Source organism: Bos taurus, chromosome X (assembly GCF_002263795.3).
Source record: "Bos taurus isolate L1 Dominette 01449 registration number 42190680 breed Hereford chromosome X, ARS-UCD2.0, whole genome shotgun sequence".
Classification (NCBI taxonomy): Eukaryota; Metazoa; Chordata; class Mammalia; order Artiodactyla; family Bovidae; genus Bos; species Bos taurus.
The window spans coordinates 112,301,157-112,327,752 of NC_037357.1; the positions used below are offsets into that span (position 1 = coordinate 112,301,157).

Genomic DNA, 26,596 nt, shown 5'->3' on the forward strand with positions numbered 1-26,596 from the left:
CGAAATGACATATTGAGTGACAGCCCAAATGAAACAAGATCGTGCTTACCAAGAGTTGAGTATGAAGGAAGCGAGAAGGAATGTTCTCCCATGGGTGGCAATAGCGTATACTCTGGTGGGAGACAGGCTGGATGGGTGGGGAGTCCTTAGGAGAGGGTTCTGAATCCTTAGCAAGAGCATGGACAAGAGTAGCCACTGATTCATTTAAATGTAAGGAGTCACACTGGAAATTCTGCCAAACCATGCCATGCAGGTCTAATCGACTGAATGACCCTTCAGTGTGTCTCCACCTGTACTCCCTTCCAAGGCTTGTGGGTCCGAGGGAGGGGAGTGGTGGGCTGGGAGGAGAAACAGGAAACCTGAATCTGTGAAGTATTGAATGCTCCTGACGGTTTGCCTTCTAATGTGAGACTTCTTGGGTTCACTCTGATGGTAAGTTCCCCTTAAAATTTATTCTAACTTGTGGTAAAAAGTTGCACTGTTTTTTTTTTAACCACCCTGAACATATGTCTCTTATGAATGACTTTTAGAAAAGACCAGCACATGCGATTGAAATCCCACAGGCATGTGGAAACTTTACTACCTGAGGTGTATTACAGTCAGACAAGTTTCCAGGAAGTCAGGGAATCAAAATAATAGTGATGTTTTTTATTGTTATGAAAATAACCCCCAAATGTACAGTAGACCAGATATTTTCTTCCAAGATTACATTCTAGGAGAGAAGATAAGCACATTTCACCACGGTATTCTGGCTGTTCCTTTGGCGAGTTGAATGCTCACCATTTCTTTGGGAATGGTGTTTTTTAAAAAACAGAGTGCCAGATTGCTCTTGAGGTCTTGGGGCTCTGCCAGAAATTCTCAGTTCCAATCACCGCAGCAGACAGCTCCCTGAGGCAGAGGTGGCGCGTGCAACTCAATGTGTCACAGTTCACGCCGACTCGGAAAAACATGTAGCTAGCCTAATGTTAAATGCACGGTGCCATTCTCGTCAACAGTCCTTGCTTAAGAATGGATGAAATGAATACTTGCTATAGACAGATTTTTCGGTCTACTTGTGCCTGAAGCTCATCGCAGATGTCTGAATCCTGCCTGTTTTTCAGGGCCTCTAGTGCTCCTAGTTACGAGATTTTCATTTTGGCTTTAGAACAATCTGTCAGGTGAAATGAAGGCTCTCACTAGTCTGCTGCCTTCCACACATGGATAATAGACGCAGGATACAAACCTTTACTTTCTGTGTCCCTACTTGTGTGTGGTTTTATGCCTCCAGCAGGTTCAGGTGTATGATTTCTTCGGGGCAATATTTTGAGCAAGAGAATTGGTTTTTTTTTTTTTGCTCGAAGGAAAACCTCCATGGAAAACTGTAGAATTGTTTTTCTGGTGAAATGAGTATAGGTAAACACAGTCATGAAGGGCATCATATAGATACTTTCATTTTTTTGGACAGCCATGAGGTCATTTGTGAACATTTAACCATCTGGATAGGTTAACGGCCACCTAACATTTTGTGGGCATGTGTGTGGTGGTATATTAAGAACCATGACCCTCTGCTTGACCTGGTAACTTTGTAAACAGCAGATACCCCTAGAACTTAGGCCTCTTAAGAGACTCAAGACTTTTTCTTCCGTGTAGTAACTGAACACCATTTTGAGTAGGAAAAGTACCACCTGGCTACCTAATCTATAAATGCATTTCTTTGTTTTGATTATCTTTTGAACCGCATTCTACATCTCCTGGTACACAGTCTAAAATAGGCCCTTTGTAATCATTGTTAATCAGCTGATGGGGGGGGGAGTGATTTCTGGCCTGTTTCATAATACATGTTTCTAGCCACCAGGTAGACTATACTATAGGCAGCTGTGGGTCATGAGAAATGGTTGGAATTATATTTAGGTGTCAGGTTGTAAGAATGTTGGGTTTTTGCTTTTAGTGGTTTCAGTGACTGTTGTTAAGATTGTAAGCAATTTAAAATTTGCAGTTAGTCCATCTATTTTCAACCACACATGAATAATTGTACAGCTTTCCCAGAGAGACACAAGAGAAGTTCTCTAACCTGCTGGCATCAGGTTGATATCTGTGCTTTGAGGAGCAGCAAAGGACTCACTATGTCTTTGTGTGGTTTTTATGGTTTAGAAAACCCAAAATCCAGAGTAAATTTTTTTACAGCACAATTAGTCCTCACTGAAAATTTCTGCCCTAATAAAGCTCAAAGAGATTTACAAACTTGGTCACCATAATATAAATGGCTGCACTGCCTTAAACTTTTAATAAGTCTTAACTTGATCTGGTGCCATGGCTGTTTAAGTGCCAGCCTATGAATCCTCTTCAGATCCTCTCGTATATTTAAAAATGATATGTCTCTTGAAATAAATATTAAGACTAGAATGCCTGCCCTAGTCTATCTTTAATTTTTATAGGGATTTTAACAATTATTATGGGAATCTGTAAAGTTGATACATGGCAAGGTAGTAATAGCCTAGTAAAGCATTTTTCCTTTCAAAGGCAGTACTTGAATAGTAGAATGATTTAATAATGTCCAAGAATTAAAATTAGCCGTATAAAAATATGGGACATACATGAAAAGGCAAGTCATAAAGTATGTCTCAAATTATCTTACTCTAGATCTGAATTTCACCACAAAGTACCAAGAGACATTGGGCTGCCTTTATGCTCCATGCTGGGGAATTAATACTAGGTCATGTCGTATTATTATTAAAAGGCTATTCTTTAACCCTCATTTAGGAGGAGATCAAAAATGGATTCACAGGATATACAAAGGCATGCTACACATGTGGGTCATATTCTAATTAGGCTCTCAAATAATTTGGAGCCAAAAGTGATTTTTTTTTCCTGAAGCTTTCTAATTCAAATGTTAGTAGTACATAAAAAGGTCAATTGTTTATCTTTCAATTCAAGTAAGAACATAGAGAAAACAGTCACCTCCACCATAGCCTTAGATGTGAGCCAACAGCTTGTAACAGCCTTGAGATGAAGACTTCACATCATGGCTATGGTAGAGTGGTGGTGGTGGTGATGGTAGTGGTGATAGTTATGGTGGTGGTTGTTTGATAGTAAAAACAAATTTTCTTTTAAATACAAGTACATAGTAAATATTCTCCTACAACAAGGTGGAAAAGATACATGCCACCATGAATTATTCCTCTTACAACAGGAATCTTGCTCTTCTCCATGGAATCCTGATATATATCTACAGGGAAGAGGAGTATAATCTTGGACTTTTGCCATTTCTATGATGCTAAGAGTCTGATCCCTGATAGGAGGCTGATACTAACAATGTGGAATGGCTTCATTAACAAGGCTTTGCTTCTTCCTGGAACACTGGTGAAAAACCAAGCCCTGTTGTGTATCCCCCTCGATGCAGCGTCTATGTTGTCTTAACCTAGAAACGGGGGATGATTTCCACAGCAGCAAAGAGTTGGGGTGATGATCTCTGCACCTTGCATCAAGTCTCTCTCTCTCTTTGTTTTCCAGGACACAATGTAGGAAGCCTTTTCCACTTGGCAGATGATTTGGGCAGAGCGATGGAGTCCTTAGTTTCAGTTATGACAGATGAAGAAGGGGCAGAATAAATGTTTTACAACTCCTGATTCCCGCATGGTTTTTATAATATTCATACAACCAAGAGGATTAGACAGTAAGAGTTTACAAGAAAAAAAATCTATATTTTTGTGAAGGGTAGTGGTACTATACTGTAGATTTCAGTAGTTTCTAAGTCTGTTATTGTTTTGTTAACAATGGCAGGTTTTACACGTCTATGCAATTGTACAAAAAGTTATAAGAAAACTACATGTAAAATCTTGATAGCTAAATAACTTGCCATTTCTTTATATGGAACGCATTTTGGGTTGTTTAAAACTTTATAACAGTTATAAAGAAAGATTGTAAACTAATGTGTGCTTTATAAAAAAAAAGTTGTTTATAAAAACCCCTAAAAACAAACACATACCTACACACACACACACACACACACACACACACACACACACACAAAAACACAAACTGAGGCAGCGCATTGTTTTGCATCCTTTTAGCGTGGTATCCATATGAAATTCATGGATTTTTTTTCTTTTCTTGCATATTAAAGATAGGACTTCCTCTAAGACCACCAAATGACTACTTCACATAGCTCTGTTAGGAATTGTTGACTGAGTGGGACTGGCCATGGGTTTTCGTTTTACACATCTATATGTCTATCGGTATGTAAGCACTGTAGGTATACAGGTAAATATAAATTTCAAGAGACATTTAAAATTTCTCGTTCAAATGTTCTTGCCACTTCCTAATGGAAAGAAATTGCTTCTCATCACCCAGGCTCACCTGCTTGGTCTAGAATGAATCCTCCCTGGAGCCTGAAGCCAGAAGGAAACTACCACACTAAAACATGGTCTAGGGTTCCAGATGTTTCTCATTTTGAACTTTCCACTGACAACTAGAGTATTGAATTTTTTAAGGGACATATGAATGAATACACAGGACTTATGTCAGAGTAATCCACTGGTTGATTCATTCAGCTTCCTGCTGCTGACAATGCCACGGTTTAGAGTTAGTGATGCTTTGATGAAAGAGCATCTGAAGGCATTTTTAACTCCCAGGCAGGAGGGCTGTAGATTCCCTCAGAGAGAGCAGACCACTCTTCATGTAAAGGATTGGATAACTGTTCATAACCTTACAGAGAGAGCTTTATAATTACAGCGCAGTTCTTTTCTCACAGTCAAACAGTAGTGGGTGTCTTGGTTTTCCAGTTTTGTAAGTTTTTTTCCCCATTTCAATGAGTTTGTAAATGCCACAAGACATAATTTAAAATAACCCTTGTGAAAATGTGGAAGACAGTTGCCCCATCACATTATGACACTTAAAAATCCACCCAGACGCCCAGGACCCTGCGTCCCTGTTCGGCATTTTTCTCTATAAGTAACTCCAGGCAGGTTTGTTGAGTGGGAATGTAAATGGATTCAAACGTTCCAAGAGGTACTCCAAACCCCTTTTTGGTGGCTTAGGCAGGTTAAATATATATAAGTAAACAGAAATCATTCGAAAGGAGGAGTACAGGCAAGAGGACTAACTGGTAGGAAAAAAGCTTTACTCTTTCATTTTGTCTTATTAGTCTTTCACTCTTCTTTATCATCCATTCAATAGAAATCACCCTGTGATCTATCATTTTGCAAATCTGTTACCTCTTACATCAAGTGTAATTAACTTTTGGAGAGTGGGTTTTGTTCCTTATTTTACTAATGATAATTAACATCCAACATGGCTTCTCATGCTATTTCTACCTCACTTTGGTTTTGGGGTGTTCCTAATAATTGTGCACACCTGATTTCACAGCTTCACCACCTGTCCATTGTGTGAACATTTTCCTCCATTTTCTTTTTCCTTTATAATTTCCAAAAGAAAACCCAAAGCTCTAAGGTAACAAATGACATGAAGATTTGATTTTAGTCTTGGCTTTTTTTTTTTTTTTTCCTTTATGTGACGCTGGACTTTTTCTTTACCTGAGATTTTGGGCTTTTTCTTTTCTTTTTTTTTTTTAACCGTGATTTAAAACAAGGAGTTACTTTACTTCCTACTAAGAAGTTTAAGTTTCATTCTAAAATCAGAGGTAAATAGAATGCTTGATTTTGTTTTAATCTTTTTTGTTTTATTTTATCTTTTAGACATTAGTTCTGGAGTGAGTCTCAAAATATTTGAATAAAAACTGAGAGCTTTATTGCTACATTTTATGCATTAATTTGGACATTATTTCATGTTCCTTATAACCACCAAGTAGTAAACTGTAAGTCATAATGTAACTGAAACATAAACATCACATGGCATGTTATGTCATTGTTTTCAGGTACTGGGTTCTTACTTGTGTATCGTAATATATTGTGTTTTAACACCAACACTGTAACATTTACTAATTATTTTTTTAAAACTTCAGTTTTACTGCATTTTCACAACATATCAGACTTCACCAAATATATGCCTTACTATTGTATTATATTACTGCTTTACTGTGTATTCTCAATAAAGCACGCAGTTATGTTACAAAAAAAGTATCAACTGCATTGTTTTTATTTTAATTTAGTCACTTTTATATAGGTAATACTTTCATATTGTCAAAAAATGAAAAATCTACACAGCCAGTGAAAAGACCCTCACTACCTTATTCCCACTTCATCCTCACTGCCCTCTGAATAAATATCAATAATTTCTTGTGTATCCCAAAGTGTCAGTAGTATATGAGCAATTACAAACATAGGTTCCTACTTTTTAGAACCTAGCATTCTATGCACTCATTAATACATCTTGATTTTTTAAACTTAAGAATGGGCTCAAGTAATCCATTCTTAAGTATATTGAAATAGATCTTTTTGTTTCAACATATAAAATGCTTTCCTCATACTTTTTTCAGGAAAAAAATCCAGGAAACCAGGGATTCCCTGCTGTCTCAGACGGTAGAGAGTCTGCCCACAATGTGAGAGACCTGAATTCGATCCCTGAGTTGGGAAGATCCCCTGGAGAAGGAAATGGCAACCCACTCCAGTATTCTTGCCTGGAAAATCCCATGGGTGGAGGAGCCTAGCGGGCTACAGTCCGCAAAGAGTTGGACACAACTTCACTTTCACTTTTTTTCATACTTTTTTTATAGATGTCTCATAGTCCAGTGGGTATTTGTGGGATATTACTTAAGTGGTCCCCTTTGGTGGGACATGTGGGTGGTGGTTTTCCGCTTTTGCTCTAACAGACAACACTACACGTCTCTCGTTTCATCTTTTCACTTGTGCGAAAATATATCCGCAGGACACATTCCTAGAAGTGAGCTTTCTGGATCAAAGGTGGTAAGCATTTGTAGCTTGGGAGGTAATTTTTATGCAGCAATGGTTATAGTGTTTGTTTTGTTTTGTGTTTTAGTAATGACAAGTGTATGAATTAACCAGTGTGCCATAGACACGTTGCTTACCACTTCTATTACTATAAATGGTATCAGACCTAAGGAGATGTCTGAGCAACAGAAGTCATGCCCAAAATGATGTCTCAGAACTGGTCTGGGGAGTACGCCCCTCTCCTACATAGTCCTGACCACCACTAGAGGGTACCCCCCTCACCCCTGTCCTGATCTGCCTCTGTCCCAGCTGCAGAGCAGGCTTAGAAAGGATTAGCAAGGTCAAGTCCTCTAGCAAGAGCCTATCTTTGCCTCCCACCCAGATTCATGGAGAGGACTTCCCCAACAGTGTTCAGATGCTGGGAAGTCCAAAGAAATGACCCAAGTCCAATAGGTACAGCCTATTCTGTGCTGTGCTTAGTCAAGCCGTCATGACCGACTCTTTGCGACCCCATAGACTACAGCCCACCAGGCTCCTCTGTCCATGGGGATTCTCCAGGCAGGAATACTGGAGTGGGTTTCCATGCCTTCCTCTGAGTTGGGGATCTTCCCAACCCAGGGACTGAACCCAGGTCTTCTGCATTGCAGGCAAATTCTTTACCGTCTGAGCCACCAGGGAAGCCCAAGAATACTGGAGCGGGTATTCTGAGCTACCAGGAGAGCCCACAGCCTATTCTAGAGATTTGGAAAATAACCAGCAATGGTCAAGCTGGTTAAGAATGGTGTTGAATGGGTGTGGCAATTCTGAAATGAATCCCCACGTTTTTGAGGCTAGGGTGATGATGCCAACCTAAGTGACTACTACATGGCAAGACTTCCCTTGAAATCCACACATACCAGGGCTAATTTTCAACCTGTTTAAATAAATCATGTATCTCCCCCTGCCATTCCCCAAACCTGCTTCTATTTGAAACACCCAGTCTGGCTGTTTTGATGGCATTCAACTAGGTACCTGAGGACTCCAGCACTTGAACCTGTCTGAGACAACTGTGAGGGGCTGACTCTGAGGAGGGCACTTGGCTCTCCTTTCCACAGTTGGCAGAGGCTGGAAGGGAGGGAATTATTTCAGTTAAGAATCAAAATGGATCAAGCTGGCACAGCTTGTGCATCAGCAAGCACAATGTGTGTTTGGGGGGAAGCACCAAGATTAATGGATGTGTTTTGTGGAGCTGCGGTGGGACTTCCCGATACTGTAATGCTCTACCAGAAGAATGAGGACAAAGGCAAGCGCTGGCACACTCGCAAAGACTCTGCCTTCACATGAAGTGCAGGAAGGACATGAATCACATTCTACCCCACAGTAGCAAAGCCACTAGAGTAGGAACCATAAATACATCCCCCACTGCTCCTGGAGCTGCCAGGTGTGGTGATCTCCTGGACTTACCTGACAACACAAGAGCGGCAACAAGCCAGAGGTGCAGTAACAAGCAATATTCTGTGAGTGTGTGAGGTGTGGAGATGTTCCAGAGTGGCTTTCATATAGAGATGAATTTCTCATAATCACATAAAGACTATGTACAGTAACTTTAGGCTTAACTTCTCTGTGTGTGTACACACACACACATGTGTTTGCTTTATATATATTCACAACACATTTTTAGCTCTTCTGTAACTTTCCATTTTGCAATAAATCAAATTGGAGCCTTGGTGTGAGCCTTGGTCAGGGAACCAAGATCCTGCATACCACATGGTCAACAAAAAGAAAAATGAAATAAGGAACATTTCACTAATATTTATCACTCCAGGATTTCATTACTCCTATTAAGATTAGGGAACTAAATTCCGTGTATGTATCTACTGATCAGCTTACATATGATGATCACCACGAAGTTTCAAGGATGGCAGTCCTGATGTTTACTAATTGTTAAGGCATATGCATTTCATATATTTTTGACACATTAAAATACCAAAGGAAATTATAATGTTTAGAACACAAGTGCCAACATAGCCATTTATTCATTTTATGACTGTCCAATCACTTATTTAATACTTACTGAATTGATTATTGCCAACAAACAAATAATCAAAACCATGTTCATGAAATTCCACATTCCAGTCGAAGAGTCTGCCACAGAGAGGAGGGCAGAGGCTTGATTAGACAGTAAAGAGTTTGTCCTTTATTTGTGGTGCAATCTAAAGTCACTGAAGGATTTAAGCAAGGTAATGGTATGATCTCATTTGTGCTGAATGTTTTAAAATGATCATTTTGGCTGCTGTCTAGAGAATAAACTATGGCAGAGCAAGGGTAGAAACAGGGCCCATTTTAAAGTAAACTGTACTAGCTTAGAAAACAATTGACAGTGTTTCAAACTAATATATTAGGAGGTTGAGAGAAGAGGATGCACATGTATTTGGGGCATTGAACTAACACAATTTGCTAATAGATTGTACTTAAAGGGAGAGAGAAAGGGGAAAGTTGAGGACAAATTTTATCCTATTGTCTGGCCAACTGGATGGCTGGAGATGCCTGTAACTGATATATTAATATTGGAAAGCCATGGGAAAAGAAGTCTAGGGTGGGGTATCAGGAGTCCTATTTTCAAACACACTGAGTTTGATATCCATATGAAGATGTCTGGGAGGTAGCTGGATATTGGAATCTGGCATTCAGAAGGGAGGGCAGGGTTGGAGATGTAAATATGGGAGCCATGAATGTACAAGTGGCATTGAAAGCCATGGAACAGGATGAATTATGCAGAGAAATCATGTAAAATAGACAAGAAGACCCAGAAGCTCAATCTTTTAGAAACTGGGAAGGAGTAGCAGAGTCAGAAAGGAGACTGGAAGGCACAAGAGTGGGAGGCTAGGAGAGTTTGGCATTCTAGAAGCAGGTTCAGGAGCTGGAGCAGGTAGAAATCCAATTGGAGTTTAAAGATATTTAGGACAAAGGAAGTAGAGACAATGCATGTATGCCACTCTTTCAGTAAATTGTAATGGGAGTGGAACAGAGCTATTCATTTTCTTCTCTAAAAACACAGTATTTAAAGATGATACCTTTGATCACATTTCACTTCTGCTACAAATCAAATCACCACAAACATAGTTACTTAAAAGATAATTTTAAAAAGGATAAATATTTATACTTGCTTACTATTTGGCAGGCTGTTCATCTGGTCTGGGTAAGCTTGGTGGAGCTTGGCTTGTCCCGATGGCCTCATTCACATGTCTGATTGTTGACTCTATGGCGGGTAAGGAAGAAGATGACTTGGCCATGTGTCCCACATCATCCAGCAGGTTAGCCTGGGCTCATTCACATCTTGTGATTATAGAGCTTCCAAGACCAATGCACACTTTGCAAGTCTTTGCTTATGTTACACTTGCTGTGGTTCCATTAACCAAAGCAAGTCACACGGGCAAGCCAGGAGTGGAAGGGAAATGCTCAAGGACATGAAGAGAGAGAGGAAATTACTGCAGTTCTTTTTGCAAATAATCCCCCACAACTATTAATGTATTTCTAATTATGTGAATTCATCCTCCGAGTTGCTCATGTTAGAAATCTCCAAGTTATTTTCTCCTTTTTTCCTCTCCTAGTGTAAAATGGGAATTATTTAATTTACTAAGTAAAAACGTCTTTTGTGGAAAATTATTTTCTCTCTGTACTTTAATAATCTAAATATTAATATAAACTTTGATCACAGACACATTACAGTTTTAATTATATTCAGAAGCTGGAGAGAAGTAACATAATTGGCAGACTAAAATATGAAATTTATTTACATCCCTTATAACAAAATGTGGCTTAATAACCCAGTAATCCATTTCATTTTATTTGTTTTCTTACACATATGCAAAGAGGTAATCACCACTAAGTGGTAATATTTAAACACTTGGAAAAAATATTAAGCAGCACTCCTGTCTTAGGTGATTGTGTATATGCTTCTTATCAGAAGTTGGCAGCAAGTGAAATTAAATGGTTTTCCGAATGACTGCATTGTCAATCCACCTCCTTTCAGCTAATTGGCTGATTCCCATCATTGCTGCCTCCCAAGGGGGTCACCTGCAATGACGAGGAGTATAACAATCCTATGTGGCACCAAAGCTTCTTACAACCAGGGGTTGGTGCAACCCTACAGGGGGCGTTCTCTCTCTCTCTCTCTCTCTTTTTTTCTTTGCCTTCCCGTGTGGGATCTTAGTTCCCTAACCAGGGATCAATCCTACCCCTCCTGCATTGGAAGCATGGAGTCTTAGCCACTGGACTGCCAGGGAAAGTCCCTACAAAGGGCCCTTTAGACCATGCTCAACAGGGATTCTTTCCTGCCTGGAGAGGCAGAACTATAAGCACGACATTGCACAGCACACATGCATGCAAAGTCACTTAAGTCATGTCTGACTCTGCAACCCTATGGACTGTAGCCCTCCAGACTCCTCTGTCCGTGGGATTCTCCAGGCAAGAATACTGGAGTGGATTGCTATTTCCTATTCCAGGGGATCTTCCTGACCCAGGGATGGAACCCAAGTCTCCTGTGTCTCCTGCATTGGCAGGTGGATTCTTTACCACTAGCGCCACCTGGGAAGCTTAAAGCACACTCAAGTTAGCTTTGTAACAATTTCGGGCCTCAGTTTAATTCATCTGGAAAACAGGAGACTGGGGACTTCCTAGGCAGTTCAGTGGTTAAGACTCTGAGCTTGTACTGCAGGGTTCGTGGGTTCAGTTCCTGATCCCAGAACTGAGATCCTACATACCAGTGAGGCTCGGCCAGAAAAAAAAAAAAAAAAACCAAACAGATTGAATTTAAAGTTTTCTCTTCAACCCGTGGCTCTGGGTACCATAGAATCTACACTCTATTGACCATAGAAATGGAGGAGGGGCCCCAACATCCCCCAATTCTGGTTAAAACAGGAGGCAAGAGCTGTCATAACCAGCATCTAGAAACACGTTTACCATTCTGCAGACACAAATCCAAAGTTCAAGGACACAAGTACTATAATAGGTAGGTATCCAAAGCTTCACAAAAGTGCACAAAAAGGTGAGGGGTGTTGGTTCCATAATTGAGCCTTGAGTGTTTGGGGTTTTTTTGTTCTGGGCAGCAACCCCTTGTGGCTGAAATGACTGCTCCCTTGCTTTCTGAAGTCCGCCAAGCTGAGCCGATCACAAGGGAGTCATGCCACGGTTCCAGGTGTAGCCAATCCTTGGCATCATGCGCGCACGCACGTGGGCACGCACACGTGCAAACGCAGACGCCCACTTCCTGCGTTGTCAGAGGCGCCGCCGGGACGCTGGCTCGTTTGGCTCACCTCTCGCGCTCTTTCCAGTTTCTGAGGTGCGTTGAGACATCACCCGTCAGTCTCTCAGCTCCTCGTCCCCCACGCCAGTCAGGCCACTCAACCCGGGAGCAAATTCATCTCCAGGTAAATTCCACCTCCCCTTGTGTTTACCTCCCCCACAGCTCTTCTTCTCCGTACTCCTCAGGAGGCTTCTGTGTTGAGTAAACAGTTTGTAGTTCTAGTGCTGCATTTGAGATTTTAGAATAGACCTGGGAGTTCCAAGTCTCACAGTCTTTAGAGCTGAGTCCTAAACGTTGATCTAGAATATCCCTGGGACTTTCCTGGCGGACCAGTGGTTCAGACGCCCCGCTTCCACTGCCCAGGCACGGGCTCCATCCCTGGTGGAACTGGGATCAGGCTTGCCGGACAGCATGGCCAAAAAAAAACCCCCAAAAAACTAGAACATCCCTGCCCCTTCCTTCCTGCTGCCCAATCTTAAAAGTAAATATATATATATATATATATATATATATATATATATATATATATGTTTGTATTACTGAGTCACTTTGCTGTACACCAGAAACTTCCTGTTGTTCAGTCCCTCAGTCATATCTGACTCTTTGCAACCCCATGGACTGTAGCCCACCAGGCTCCTCTGTCCACGGAATTCTCCAGGCAAGAATATTGGAGTGGGTTACCATTCCCTTCTCCAGGGGATCTTTCCGACCCGCGAATCCAACCCTTGTCTCTTGCATTGGCAGGCAGGTTATTTACTACTGCACCACCTGGGACTGCTGCTGCTGCTAAGTCGCTTCAGTCGTGTCCAACTCTGTGCGACCCCATAGACGGCAGCCCACCAGGCTCCCCTGTCCCTGGGACTCTCCAGGCAAGAATACTGGAGTGGGTTGCCATTTCCTTCTCCAATGCATGCAAGTGAAAGTGAAGTCACTCAGTCGTGTCAGACTCTTTGCAACCCCATGGATGATAGTCCATGGAATTCTCCAGGCCAGAATACTGGAATGGGTAGCCTTTCCCTTCTCCAGGGGACCTTCCCAACCCAGGGATCAAACCCAGCATTGAGGTGGATTCTTTACCAGCTGAGCCACAAGGGAAGCCCCAGCTGGGAAGTAGAGTTTCAATTTAGGGAAGGATTCTCCTGGTGTGTCATAAAGCTGAAGATGGGACTGTATCTCTTAAAGAATAATCAACATAAAACAGTAAAATAATAATAAAAATAGCTAAATTGCTAAATCTTTAACAAGTGTCAGTGTGGCACAGTGAAAGGTAAAGTAAGCCCTTCACCTTTTGACTCATGTGATTTCGGTCACACATACATGCAGGATGTACTGTTACCCTGGATGGGCCAGCTGAAGCTTGGAGAAGTTGCACATCTTGTCAAAGAAACTATTACAGAGGCCACATGATCACTGATTATTTTTTCCAGAAATAATGTATGCACAGAGTTTACAGACTTGTTTGGTTTACATTATTTTCACTTGGTTTTCCTTCTGACATGTTCACGGGGGTCTGCTCCAAGCACATCTTGCCTGCCATCTCGTGTACCTTTCATCAGAGAAACTAGAAAGTGTTATCTTCCCTGATAGCTCAGATGGTAAAGAATCCGCCTGCAGTGCAGGAGACCCAGGTTTGATCCCTGAATTGGGAAGATCCCCTGGAGAAGGGAATGGCTACCCAATCCAGGATTCTTGCCTGGAGAATCCCGTGAACAGAGAAGCCTGGCAGGGTACAGTCCATGGGGTTGCAAAGAGTTGGACACAACTGAACGAATAATGCACACATCTTTAGAATATTGTCTACATCTTGGAAACAAGGAGTTCACATCTGGCCCTAAAGGCTGCCTCCATAATGTGTTCTGGGCCAAGGAAAGTTTCTTATCCAGGTAAATGGTGGATTGTGTAGAGAGGCCAATAGTCTCCAGTGTTCCCAAGGAGCCCTCCACATGGTTAGTCACTAAGACATTCATCACAAACCTCAGTCCCCATTCCCCCTCCTCACCGAAGTCACAGTAAAGCCAGGCAGAGCCAGAGCGGGAGGTTCCTTCCTGGCCACTAGAGGCCAGCACGCCACAGCCGAGACCCTCCGAGCTGCAGGGCGCTGCTTCTCACATCATAAGGCCGGTTCATTCAAAAGGAGGGAAGTGTTACTAGAACATTTTCAGAAGGGAAAAAAAAAAAATATTTTCAGTGCCTACTCCTGAGATGCTCCTGGTTCTTAAGGCTTCCCAAGGCTTCTTTGCAAGTCCATGTCCTTGGGGGCGTCTGTCCAGTCTTCTCATAGCCCCATGAGCTCCTTTTCAGCATGATGCTTTGCTTCGTTCCCATTGGTGTTTGAAATAAAGCACAACTCTGAGTGTTCTCCCCCCGTCCAGGATTGTTTGATTTCCCAGAAGCCGTCATGAATGTTTCACCCCTTCCTCACTTCTCTTGAGGCTGAATGGCCCATCCCTCCCTGTCTCTTTCTGTTGTGTCTCCTCCTGCTGTGTTGCCCTTCTAGAAGGGGAGGGGGGTGTTGTGGCCTCAGAGGAGAAGGGAGAGCATATGGGAGAGGGCTTTTCCCAGCTGAGCACTGTGGTGCCCTGCTCCGGGCTCCCTTCGACTGGCCACTGGGACCCTTCTTCAGTGTTTGTTCTTGGAATTTTAAAGGATATTTGAGAAGATAGACTTAGAAAATACATACTGAAGTACTTAGGGTACAGAACCACAATGTTGGCAATTCAGTTTCATATGATTCACTGTGTGTATGTATAATCACTTGAGAGTAATAGGAGAGAGTCAGTGTGTGTGTGTGTGTGTGTGTATAAAATGAGAGTAATGGAAAGAGAGTGTGTATATATATATATGGGGGAGATTAGAGTACAATGATAAAGCAAATGAGGCAAGATGTTAACAATAAGTGACTAGGGGTAAAGGGCCAGCTCTTCTACCTACTATTCATGTTCTCACAATTCTATATGCTGAAAAATGACCTCCAAATACAATGTTAAATGTAAACTGTTAAAACCACTCTTTTGTTTAATTAAAAATTTTTTATTGATTTTGATTTTTTTCCTGCTGTTCTGGGTCTTTGTTACTGCACAAGCTTTCTCTAGTTGCGACAAGCAGGGGCTGCTCTCTAGCTGCAGTATGCGAGTTTCTCACTGCGGTGGCTTCTCTTGTTGCGGAGCAGAGGCTCTAGTGCACATGGGCTCGGTAGTTGTGGTGCATGGATTTAGTTGCTTTGCGGCATGTGGGATTCTCTCAGATCAAGGATCGAATCTGTGTCTCCTGCATTGGCAGGCGGATTCTTTACCACTGAGCCACCAGGGAAGCCCCTGATAACTCTTTTTAAAATGAAATTTTTATGTGCAATCATCTTTTTAAACCACACTGTACACGTTTCCAGGAGGTGTGGCTTTGGGGTGACCCTGACACCCATGAGCTGATGGAAGGAGGGAAGGAGCAGCCATGGCCTGCCGCCTCCAATTGAGGTCTTCTGTGTCTCCTTTCTCACCCCCTCAGCCATCCACTCCTCAGGAAATGGGCCCCCTGGCTTCCCCAATCCTTCTCCCAGCTGAGTAGACATGGACGGAGGTTTTACACCCAGACGTGCGCCATCTCTTCTCTCCAGGGATCTGCTTTGACTGTCTTCCCAGGCAGCATGCAGCAGCCCTAGTAAGGCAACAACATGCAAGGGCTCCACGAAAGGCAGGCGGTACCACTTTCTTTTTTCAGTAGCTTGTTTTTCTGCTGTTACCTTCTGGGAGAGTGACCAAGGGGAAATAATTCAGATGCGACAAGGTGGTGGAGGCTAGGGCCTGTGTGTGAAATCAGTCAAAAACAGCCACAGATTTTTCCCATCCCTGCATATGTGCCCCTGTTCAGTGTGGCTGGGCAGATTTTTCCACACAGAGGTGGTCTTTATATTGCAGCCTTCCACTCCACTATTCTTGTCTGGAGAATCCCATTAACAGAGGAGCCTGGTGGGCTACAGTCCATAGAGTCTTACAAAGAGTCGGACATGACTGAGCTATGAAACCTACCTATATGTGGGCTGTCTTTGTGACCCAGCCACCTGACCCAAGCAGAGGCTCCAAAGCCCAAGCGCTTGAGCTTGTCTTCTCACTGCATTTGGACCCCTGAGACCATCATGAGGATGAGCCAGAGCTAGCCCCTACTGGATGATGAGAGGCACCCGCATCAGTCCAGGCTGACACTGAGCCAGTTTCAGGAAACATGCATGAGGCCATCCGAGCCCATCCATGCCCTGCTGAGCCACCAGCTGGCCCCAGACATGGTGTGAGCTCAATCTAGGTCAGAGCAGTAGCCCAGGCAAAAAGAACTACCCTGCCAGATTTCAGAAGAGTCAGAAGGTATACCTATTTTTTTTAATTGATTTATTTGGCTGTGCTGGGTCTTTGCTGTGGCACTTGGGATCTTTGTGGCATTTGAACTCTTAGTTGCCACCTGCGGGATCCATGAACAGTTCCCTGACCAGGGATTGAACCTAGGTCCCCTGCATTGGGAGTGCAATCGTAGCCACTGGACCACCAAGGAAATCCCTATACCCGTTTGTGGCTTTAAGTCACTCACTTCTAGGAGGGCTTGGTCTGCAGCAAAAGCTTACCACAGCAAGAGTGGTGTAGTTGGACAACGAAGCTCTTACTGCAGCATCAGGCTGGACAGAGAGTCACCTGGCTTACCAGTGTTGTGCTTTACCCTGGCTTCACTCTTCATCAGCTGGTCCCCACCCAATTATTACTGGCCGAGATAAAGAACAAGAGAGTAGAGTGGCATGGACTATCATGATGAATTTATTTCTGAAATTTCTACTCGGTCTGACCTAGTATGCATTGTCGCGAAGGCTGGAAAATCATTGCTCTGAAAGGAAGAGTCTGCTTTTCATTATAGGCTGCTGTTCTCTTTAAGAGACCAAACAGTTCAAAGTATATGTGGGCTGCTTATCTTGCAGACAAGTTCTATCCAGAGGGTGATATCTTTATCAAGAAGTAGTCAAGATGTAGATGAGTACCAGAGGGATTACTAGAAAAGCACCCTTCCGCTGTGTATTTCATAATAGCAGGGGCCCCATCTATTTCCACAGAGGGAAGGAGGCAGCAGCCAGAGAGGGTTTTGTAGTCCTGTGAATAAAGGTTTATTACTTTCCTCTGCCTTCCATCAATCAGCTCAGTGTTAGAAGTAAGTAAAAAGGAAAAAGCAAGCCTAATCTTTGTGTCTGCTCATAAAATAAAACTGGCAGAATATTCCCTCATTCCTGACCTTGAAAGTAAGTTTTTCAAAGTTGGATAAAACCAGGGAGCCTGATTTGATTAGACCTAGAAACCGGAAGAGAAAATCTTTCACTTTTAACCTCAGTTGAGGCATTTTTCCCCTAGCTGTCACAGTTCAAGTCACTGACCATTTATGAGCACCCACTCAGCACAGGGAGCAAGGCTGATGACGCAGAGAATGCAGAGATGGACGAGACATGTCTGCCCTTCCTGGACTCACAAAATAACAGAGAGTGAGCCCACATGCAACTAAAGGATGCTGGAATCAAATGACAAATGAATAAAGAAACAGGGATGGAACAGATTAATTCTGACCTCGGGGCCAGCCCAAGTTAACAGAGTAGGCAGACTCTGTGAAGGAACTTGGCTTTCTTGGGCAGAAATGGTGGGAAAGGTGGCTGCCTGACAGGTGAAAGAGCTGGAGATGCTGCCTTTGATCAAGAGGTGGAAGTTGTATCTTTGGAAGCCCCAGACTTGCTGCCCTTGGACTATTTGAAAAAGAAACAGCTTTACATCTTGTTTAAGTCACTGTTTCAAAAAAAAAAAGTGGTATGTGGAGGTGTTCAAACAGGTACAAAGTTCCTGTTACAAAATAATTAAGTCCTGGAGATGTACAGTGTGGTTAACTATAGTTACTAACGTGTGTGTTAGTCTCTCAATCATGTCTGATTCTTTGTGACCCCATGGACTATAGCCCGCCAGGCTCCTGTGTCCATGAGGTTTTCCAGGCAAGAATAGTGGAGTGGGTTTCCCTTCCATTCTCCAAGAGATCTTCGTGACCCAGGGATTGAACCTGCGTCTCCTGCATTGCAGACAGATTCCTCACTGCCTGAGCCACCCAGAAAGCACATAGTTACTAATACTGCAATGAAGATTTGAAAGCTGCTAAGAGGGTAGATCTTAAAGGTTCTCATGACAAGAAAACAACTTTTGTGACGAAATATGGTGATGGATGTTAACTAGACTTATTCTGGTGATCATGTCATAATAGCTACAGATATCAAATCATCATGTTGTCAACCTGGAACAAATATACTGTTATAATGTCCATGATACCTCCATTTAAAAAAGTGCTGGGAAGGGAATTCTAGACAAAGAATAGGACATAAGGAAAAGTGGAAAGCTAGGAAACATGTTAAGCAGAACAGAAACTGCAAGGGTCCTTTGAAGGCTGGATGGGTATTAGGGACAGGTTGTGGAAAGGGAAACGCTGAGAAGAGATTGTTGGAGATGTCGATGACAGTGACATGATGGAGGACCTGATTGTATACTTCAGATTGTATTTGAAAACATAATGTTTTCCTCACAGAGACTTTTCTCTGCTACTACCAGAGGCATGGGGACACTAGCGATTCAGATCACTACATCTAGTTTTAGGGCAGAAATCTGGTCCTCAGGGATGACTTGAATCTGGGCTGCAAGTTCATGGGAGGTTTGCTTCTGACTTTTTCTGACTCCTAGAGTAGTTTCCCTGGAGAAGGCAATGGCACCCCACTCCAGTACTCTTGCCTGGAAAATCCCATGGACGGAGGAGCCTAGTAGGCTGCAGTCCGTGGGGTCGCTGAGAGTTGAGCACGACTGAGCAACTTCACTTTCACTTTTCACTTTCATGCATTGGAGAAGGAAATGGCAACCCACTCCAGTGTTCTTGCCTGGAGAATCCCAGGGACGGGGGAGCCTGGTGGGCTGCCGTCTATGGGGTCGCACAGAGTCGGACACAACTGAAGCAACTTAGCAGCAGCAGCAGCAGCAGCAGCAGCAGAGTAGTTTCCTAGGGTCCTCACGCTGGACAGGCCATGGACACTGACTTTCATCTCCCAAGCCCTGAGAATCTGTCAAAGCAGAACTCGGCATCTCAGCTGCCCAGTCAGGATCACTCATGGCCCCCGAGAACCAGAGCAACCGCGATACCGTTGTTGCCTTTCCAAATTTCCTCTCCAACCAGTCTCTCTTCACTTTTTTGTTACCTACTTGTTGCTTTTCAGAAGTCTTAAAAAATCTTTTGTCCAGCTTTTCTGTCTGGAGCATTAGACCGAATTACCCAGTTATCCTTCCTGGGTGTGGAAGTTCTGCCGAGTTGCTCCTTTATTTATGATTAAAAAAAAAAAATCTGAAGTGGACTCTGAGCATTGCTGGGCCATTCCAATGCCTCCAGTACTTAATTCACTCCCTCTTTTTCTGAGATAATTAAAAATACCTTCTTCTTTCTCCTCAACTGTTCAACAGCCCTGCTGCCTCCTCACTCTCAGCTGGAGCTCCCAGTTTGAATTACACTGAAGAATGAGAAACCAAATGAAGAAAATGGCCCTATCTCTCCACCACTTGTCAGCTCTGTGGCGCTGCTCATGTGTTCTTCCTGTACCACAGACGAAATGTCTGAACCCCCACCAGGACCAGGTGGTCTAGTTATCCCCCTGTGCCTCTCAGTAATTTTCTCCTGTCATTTTACTCTTTTCATGTATCACCCCTTTTTCTCTCTCTGTTGTATCATCGTAGAAACATGCCTACCGCATATTTAAGATGTCTCATTAAAAACACCCAACCCCATTTTTTTTTTAAACTGGCATTCCCAGATTCCAACACAATCCAGACATTTATTGCAGTTGCCAGCCAACTTATTTAGATTGTCTGTGGGATGGAGGAAAGAGAAGATCTTCATTTTAAAGATTTTATTCATTTATTTTGGCTGTGCTTCTCTTGTTGCGGAGCACAGGCTCTAGGCACATGTGCTTCCAGTAGTTGCAGCATGTGGGCTCAGTAGTTGTGGTGCATGGGCTTAGTTGCTCTGTGGCATGTGGGACCTTCCCAAACCAGGAATCGAACCCATGTCCCCTGCATTGGTAGATGGATTCCTGAACATGAGGCCATGAGGAAAGCCCCCAACCCTCTCTTAACCATGTATTCCCATTCAGCTAAGTAAAATTCCCTGAAGGATTCCTCTTTTGCTTGATTATTTTTTAATCCTTTCTCCTTTTTTAATTTGTAGGGCTGTTTCGAGTCTTAGTTGCAGCACATGGGGTGTTTCATCTTCCCTGAAGCATGCAGAATCTTCAGTTGCAGCATGTGCTATCTAGTTCCCAGTGTGTCTGCATGTGTGCTCAGTCGTTGAAGTTGTGCCCAACTCTGTGTGACCCTACAGATTGTAGTTCCTTGACCAGGGCTCAAACCTGGCCCCCCCTGAGTTGGTAGTGTGGTGTCTTAGCCACTGGACCACCAGGGCAGTCCCTTGATTCTTCCTTAATCTCCCTATCTCTCATCAACAGATCTCTATTATGTTCTCTTCCCCAGCACTCTGCTGAAATCTCTCCTGGTATGGTTGTTCATGACCTCTATCTTGTTAAATCCAAAAGTAAGTTATCAAATGACTTTTAATAGAATAGATCTCTCTCACCTTTTAACTTTTTATTTATTATTTTTAGTTTTATTTTATTTTTTAACTTTACAATATTGTATTGGTTTTGCCATATATCAAAATGAATCCACCACAGGTATACATGTGTTCCCCATCCTGAACCCTCCTCCCTCCTCCCTCCCCATACCATCCCTCTGGGTCGTCCTAGTGCACCAGCCCCAAGCATCCAGTATCGTGCATCCAACCTGGACTGGTAACTCATTTCATATATGATATTATACATGTTTCAATGCCATTCTCCCAAATCATCCCACCCTCTCCCTCTCCAACAGAGTCCAAAAGACTGTTCTATACATCAGTGTCTCTTTTGCTGTCTCATATACACGGTTATTGTTACCATCTTTCTAAATTCCATATATATGTGTTAGTATACTGTATTGGTGTTTTTCTTTCTGGCTTACTTCACTCTGTATAATAGGCTCCAGTTTCATCCACCTCATTAGAACTGATTCAAATGTATTCTTTTTAATGACTGAATAATACTCCATTGTGTATATGTACCACTGCTTTCTTATCCATTCATCTGCTGATGGATATCTAGGTTGCTTCCATGTCCTGGCTATTATAAACAGTGCTGCGATGAACATTGGGGTACACGTGTCTCTTTCAATTCTGATTTCCTCAGTGTGTATGCCCAGCAGTGGAATTGCTGGGTCATAAGGCAGTTCTATTTCCAGATTTTTAAGGAATCTCCACACTGTTCTCCATAGTGGCTGTACTAGTTTGCATTCCCACCAACAGTGTAAAAGGGCTCCCTTTTCTCCAGACCCTCTCCAGCGTTTATTGCTTGTAGACTTTTGGATCGCAGCCATTCTGACTGGCGTGAAATGGTACCTCATAGTGGTTTTGATTTGCATTTCTCTGATAATGAGTGATGTTGAGCATCTTTTCATGTGTTTGTTAGCCATCTGTATGTCTTCTTTGGAGAAATGTCTGTTTAGTTCTTTGGCCCATTTTTTGATTGGGTCATTTATTTTTCTGGAGTTGAGTTGTAGGAGTTGCTTGTATATTTTTGAGATTAGTTGTTTGTCCATTGCTTCATTTGCTATTATTTTCTCCCATTCTGAAGGCTGTCTTTTCACCTTGCTTATAATTTCCTTTGTTGTGCAGAAGCTTTTAAGTTTAATTAGATCCCATTTGTTTATTTTTGCTTTTATTTCCAATATTCTGGGAGGTGGGTCATAGAGGATCCTGCTGTGATGTATGTTGGAGAGTGTCTTGCCTATATTCTCCTCTAGGAGTTTTCTAGTTTCTGGTCTTATGTTTAGATCTTTAATCAATTTTGAGTTTATTTTTGTGTAAGGTGTTAGAAAGTGTTCTAGTTTCATTTTTTTACAAGTGGTTGACCAGTTTTCCGAGCACCACTTGTTAAAGAGATTATCTTTAATCCATTGTATATTCTTGCCTCCTTTGTCAAAGATAAGGTGTCCATATGTGCGTGGATTTATCTCTGGGCTTTCAGTTTTGTTCCATTGATCTATATTTCTGTCTTTGTGCCAGTACCATACTGTCTTGATGACTGTGGCTTTATAGTAGAGCCTGAAGTCAGGAAGGTTGATTCCTCAAGTTCCATTCTTCTTTCTCAAGATTGCTTTGGCTATTCGAGGTTTTTTGTATTTCCATACAAATTGTGAAATTATTTGTTCTAGCTCTGTGAAGAATACCATTGGTAGCTTGATAGGGATTGCACTGAATCTATAAATTGCTTTGAGTAGTACACTCATTTTCACTATATTGATTCTCAGCAATTATATGCCAATAAAATGGACAATGTGGAAGAAATGGACAAATTCTTAGAAAAGTACAACTTTACAAAACTGGACCAGGAAGAAATACAAAATCTTAACAGACCCATCACAAGCACAGAAATTGAAACTGTAATCAGAAATCTTCCAGCAAACAAAAGCCCAGGTCCAGACGGCTTCACAGCTGAATTCTACCAGAAATTTAGAGAAGAGCTAACACCTATCCTACTCAAACTCTTCCAGAAAATTGCAGAGGAAGGTAAACTTCCAAACTCATTCTGTGAGGCCACCATCAACCTAATACCAAAACCTGACAAAGATCCCACAAAAAAAGAAAACTACAGGCCAATATCACTGATGAACATAGATGCAAAAATCCTTAACAAAATTCTAGCAATCAGAATCCAACAACACATTAAAAAGATCATACACCATGACCAAGTGGGCTTTATCCCAGGGATGCAAGGATTCTTCAATATCTGCAAATCAATCAATGTAATACACCACATTAACAAATTGAAAAATAAAAACCATATGATTATCTCAATAGATGCAGAGAAAGCCTTTGACAAAATTCAACATCCATTTATGATAAAAACTCTCCAGAAAGCAGGAATAGAAGGAACATACCTCAACATAATAAAAGATATATATGACAAAGCCACAGCAAACATTATCCTCAATGGTGAAAAATTGAAAGCATTTCCTCTAAAGTCAGGAACAAGACAAGGGTGCCCACTTTCAACCATTACTATTCAACATAGTTTTGGAAGTTTTGGCCACAGCAATCAGAGAAGAAAAAGAAATAAAAGGAATCCAAATTGGAAAAGAAGAAGTAAAATTCTTACTGTTTGCAGATGACATGATCTTCTACATAACTTTTTATTTTAAAATAATTTTAAACTTGCAAAAACATTGAAAGATAGAACAAGACTCAGTACTTTATACCAAGAGGCACATAATGTCAGTTTGTCCCATTATTTGGGCAAAATGATCACTTTTGAAGTTATTATTCCATGTACATTTATTCGTTGATATTAGTTAGCATGTAAAAAAGAGCTTTTTCTATTTATCTATTGATATCATGGGTTTTTGTTTTATTCATTTGGTTATCATCCATTCATATCATGATATATTTTGATGTGAAATTGTCCCAGATTTGGCCAGTGGAATCCTATTCAGGCTGACTTCTGTGTACTTTCTTACTTTCTGGCACATATACACAAAATAATATTTGCAGCTCATCTGATACTTCCTATATCCTAGCCCTGGAATCAGTCATTTGTATAAGGATCCTTGATTCTTTTTAGTGAAAAATGATATTTAGAAATAAAGATCTGGTGCTCGATGCTGTCACTGCCATTGTGGTATTTTGCTTCCCTTAACAGTGGAGACCACTGAAAGAATTGGAGTTCATGCCAATTCGCCATCAGCATACTCTTCCTGGTCTTTACTCAATCCATATTTATATCTATCTCCTGTCTTCAATACTGAGACACCTGGCTCCCAATACCATACGTATATTTACTCATTTGGTCAACCCTACAATACACACTGAAAGGTTTCAGAATTTCAAACCCACACCATTAAGAAAATCAACATGAAACTCATCCACTGAAGTTCAAGGTTAGTTTGCAGTTCTTTTTGTCTTTAGATTGAAGCTAAATTGTCAAAGGGACTTCCCAGGTGGCACCAGTGGTAAAGAACCTGCTTGCCAATGCAAGAGCTGAAGGGGCATGGATTCAGTCCCTGGGTCAGGAAGATCCCCTGGAGGAAGGCATGGCAACCCACTCCAGTGTTCTTGCCTGGAGAATCCCATGGACAGAGGAGCCTGGCAGGCTACAGTCCATAGGATCACACACAGTCAGAAACAACTGAGGTGACTTAGCATGCATGCATAAATTGTCAAAGAACCATGTCCAAAAGTTAACATCTCTTCTCAACTGTGTTCTGTGAAGCCACATTTACACCATGGGGATTGTCAAATACTGCAAGTAAGTACTTTGTTCCCTCCAGAGTGACTTTTTTTTTTTTTTTTTGCTGTGCCATGGGGCGTAGGGGAATCCTTGTTCCCCAACTCGGGATTGAACCATAACCCCTGCAGTGGAAGCACAAATTCCTAACCTAAGGACCTGCAAGGAAGTACCCCCCGCCACTCCCAGTGATATTTGTTAAACATTTTCAGCATACTTTCACTAATTCCCTCATATTTTCAGACCCCAAACCTAAGAGGTATCCTCGCTGACTCTCTTTCTTATATCTCTTATCAGATCCATTGAATTATATATGTAATCTAGCTACTTCTGTTATGGACTGAATGTTTGCATCTCCCCTAAAACTTACTTAATCTCTATTTATCTTCCTAATGGCTACCTCAAACATTGACTGTTCTCTCCAAATCTTCTTTCTTTTCAGCATATTTAATAGTCACAGAGAATATTTGTTTTGCTTTCTTAGCTTCCCAGAATCTTTAGAACACCCATTCTATGCTCCAATCTCCATAAAGGATAAGCCAGAACCATGTTTTGTGCCAATTAGAAGAGGTGCCCTCTCTGGGGGAGGCAGTCCCATGGGCTCACAATCAAATGTGAGCACAGTACTTTTATGTGATAAAATGATATGGTTACTGGTATAATGATATGGTTCCTGGTTTACTAAGAAGGTAAGGCCCATCAAATAATTCCCATACACTGATGACCTTATCCCTCCCTCCTTCCTTCCTGCCTTGGAGGAAAACACTGTTTCTAATGGCTTCCATCAAGGCTGACTGCTTTGCCCAGGTGCTTCTTCATATCTGTGTTACAGCTCCATTACACTCCCTCTCTCTGGAATCCTGATCTTCAGTTTGCTTTCTCCCCTCTGAATATAAATAGGTTCAGATTGCTCTGATCCTAAGGAATTCTTCTCTTGACATCATGACCATCTCTTCCAACCCTGAAAAACAAATGCCTTACCTATTCCTTGACCTCCCACCAGGGCTTTGAGACCAGATTCTACCTGAAAGCTATGTCATCAGCCCGTGATGTTCTTCACATTATCTTTGACTTTTGTGCCGGGCTGCCCCTCACCCCCGCCCCAATAGATGTTCTATTCTTCTCAAATACTTCATTGTGTGGCTTCCAGACCAGCCCTTGTTTCTGATTTCCTCCTTATCCCTTCGATTGTTGCTTGTGCTTTCTTGATTCCTCTTCTCTCTCTTCCTGACCCTTGAATGTTGGAATTCCCCATCATTCTGTCTTCAGGAAGTCTCCCTTTTTTACTTTCAATAGTCTCTGATGCAATGAGTTGATTCCTGTATCATTAACTCCCACTTCCAAGCCAGTATATTATCATGTGTACATTTCTACTTACTTTTATCAATATAGGCCATATTTCTTATTTCTGCATACATTTACCACTGGCATCTCAGACTCAACCTAACTGTATCCTAACTGCATCTCAGACTTGACCTAACTGTATCCTAACTGCATCTCAGACTCAACCTAACTGCCTGGTTTCATCAGAGACATAGAACCACTAGGAAAGCACATATATATTATTTATTATAGGGAATTGATATCTTGCCCTTGTTGATGTTGGTAAATGTTTTCTGTGAGGTTTGGTGTCTACACTGGATTCTGACACTTGAAGTCAGCAGGGTAGGCAATTAACAAGGGAAGATAGCTGTAAAATGGGGGTGGATCAAAGGACCAATAGGAACCCGTGAGAAAGGACTACAGCCTGCGTCAGTGTCTTACGGCCTGTCCCTACAACTTTGATGATGTGGGTGTCCTACAGGAGAAGCTAGCATCTTTTACTATGAAGTTAACCATACACCAAGTCCAGGAGTCAGAAAAGCAGAAGGTGGATAAAGGTGCAAAGTGGAGCACCTGTGGGCCCAGCTGCCACCGAATCCCAAGTACTGAGCCAATACATAAGTGACAATGCATGAACTGCAGCATTGCCTGGGGCCTCTGCACTGACCTTCCAAGTATTGGGTTGGCCAAAAAGTTCATTTGGGTTTTTTCCATACCATGTTAAGGAAAAGCCTGAATGAACTTTTTGGCCAACAGAGTATCTAG

The 26,596-nt window shown here is 42.1% G+C and overlaps 1 protein-coding gene across 14 annotated transcripts in view; it reads left to right on the forward strand.

Moving 5' to 3' along the window:
- The window catches only part of DMD (dystrophin), a 2,236,915-nt gene extending 2,233,310 nt beyond the window's left edge, over window positions 1-3,605 (forward strand). For all 14 annotated transcript variants that reach the window (XM_024988361.2, XM_024988358.2, XM_024988360.2 and 11 more), the window contains one exon: window positions 3,490-3,605. In XM_024988361.2, coding sequence (XP_024844129.1) covers window positions 3,490-3,501 — 12 coding nt within the window. In that variant the 3' untranslated portion in view covers window positions 3,502-3,605. The remainder of the gene's footprint in view (window positions 1-3,489) is intronic.
- Window positions 3,606-26,596: the final 22,991 nt, after the last annotated feature.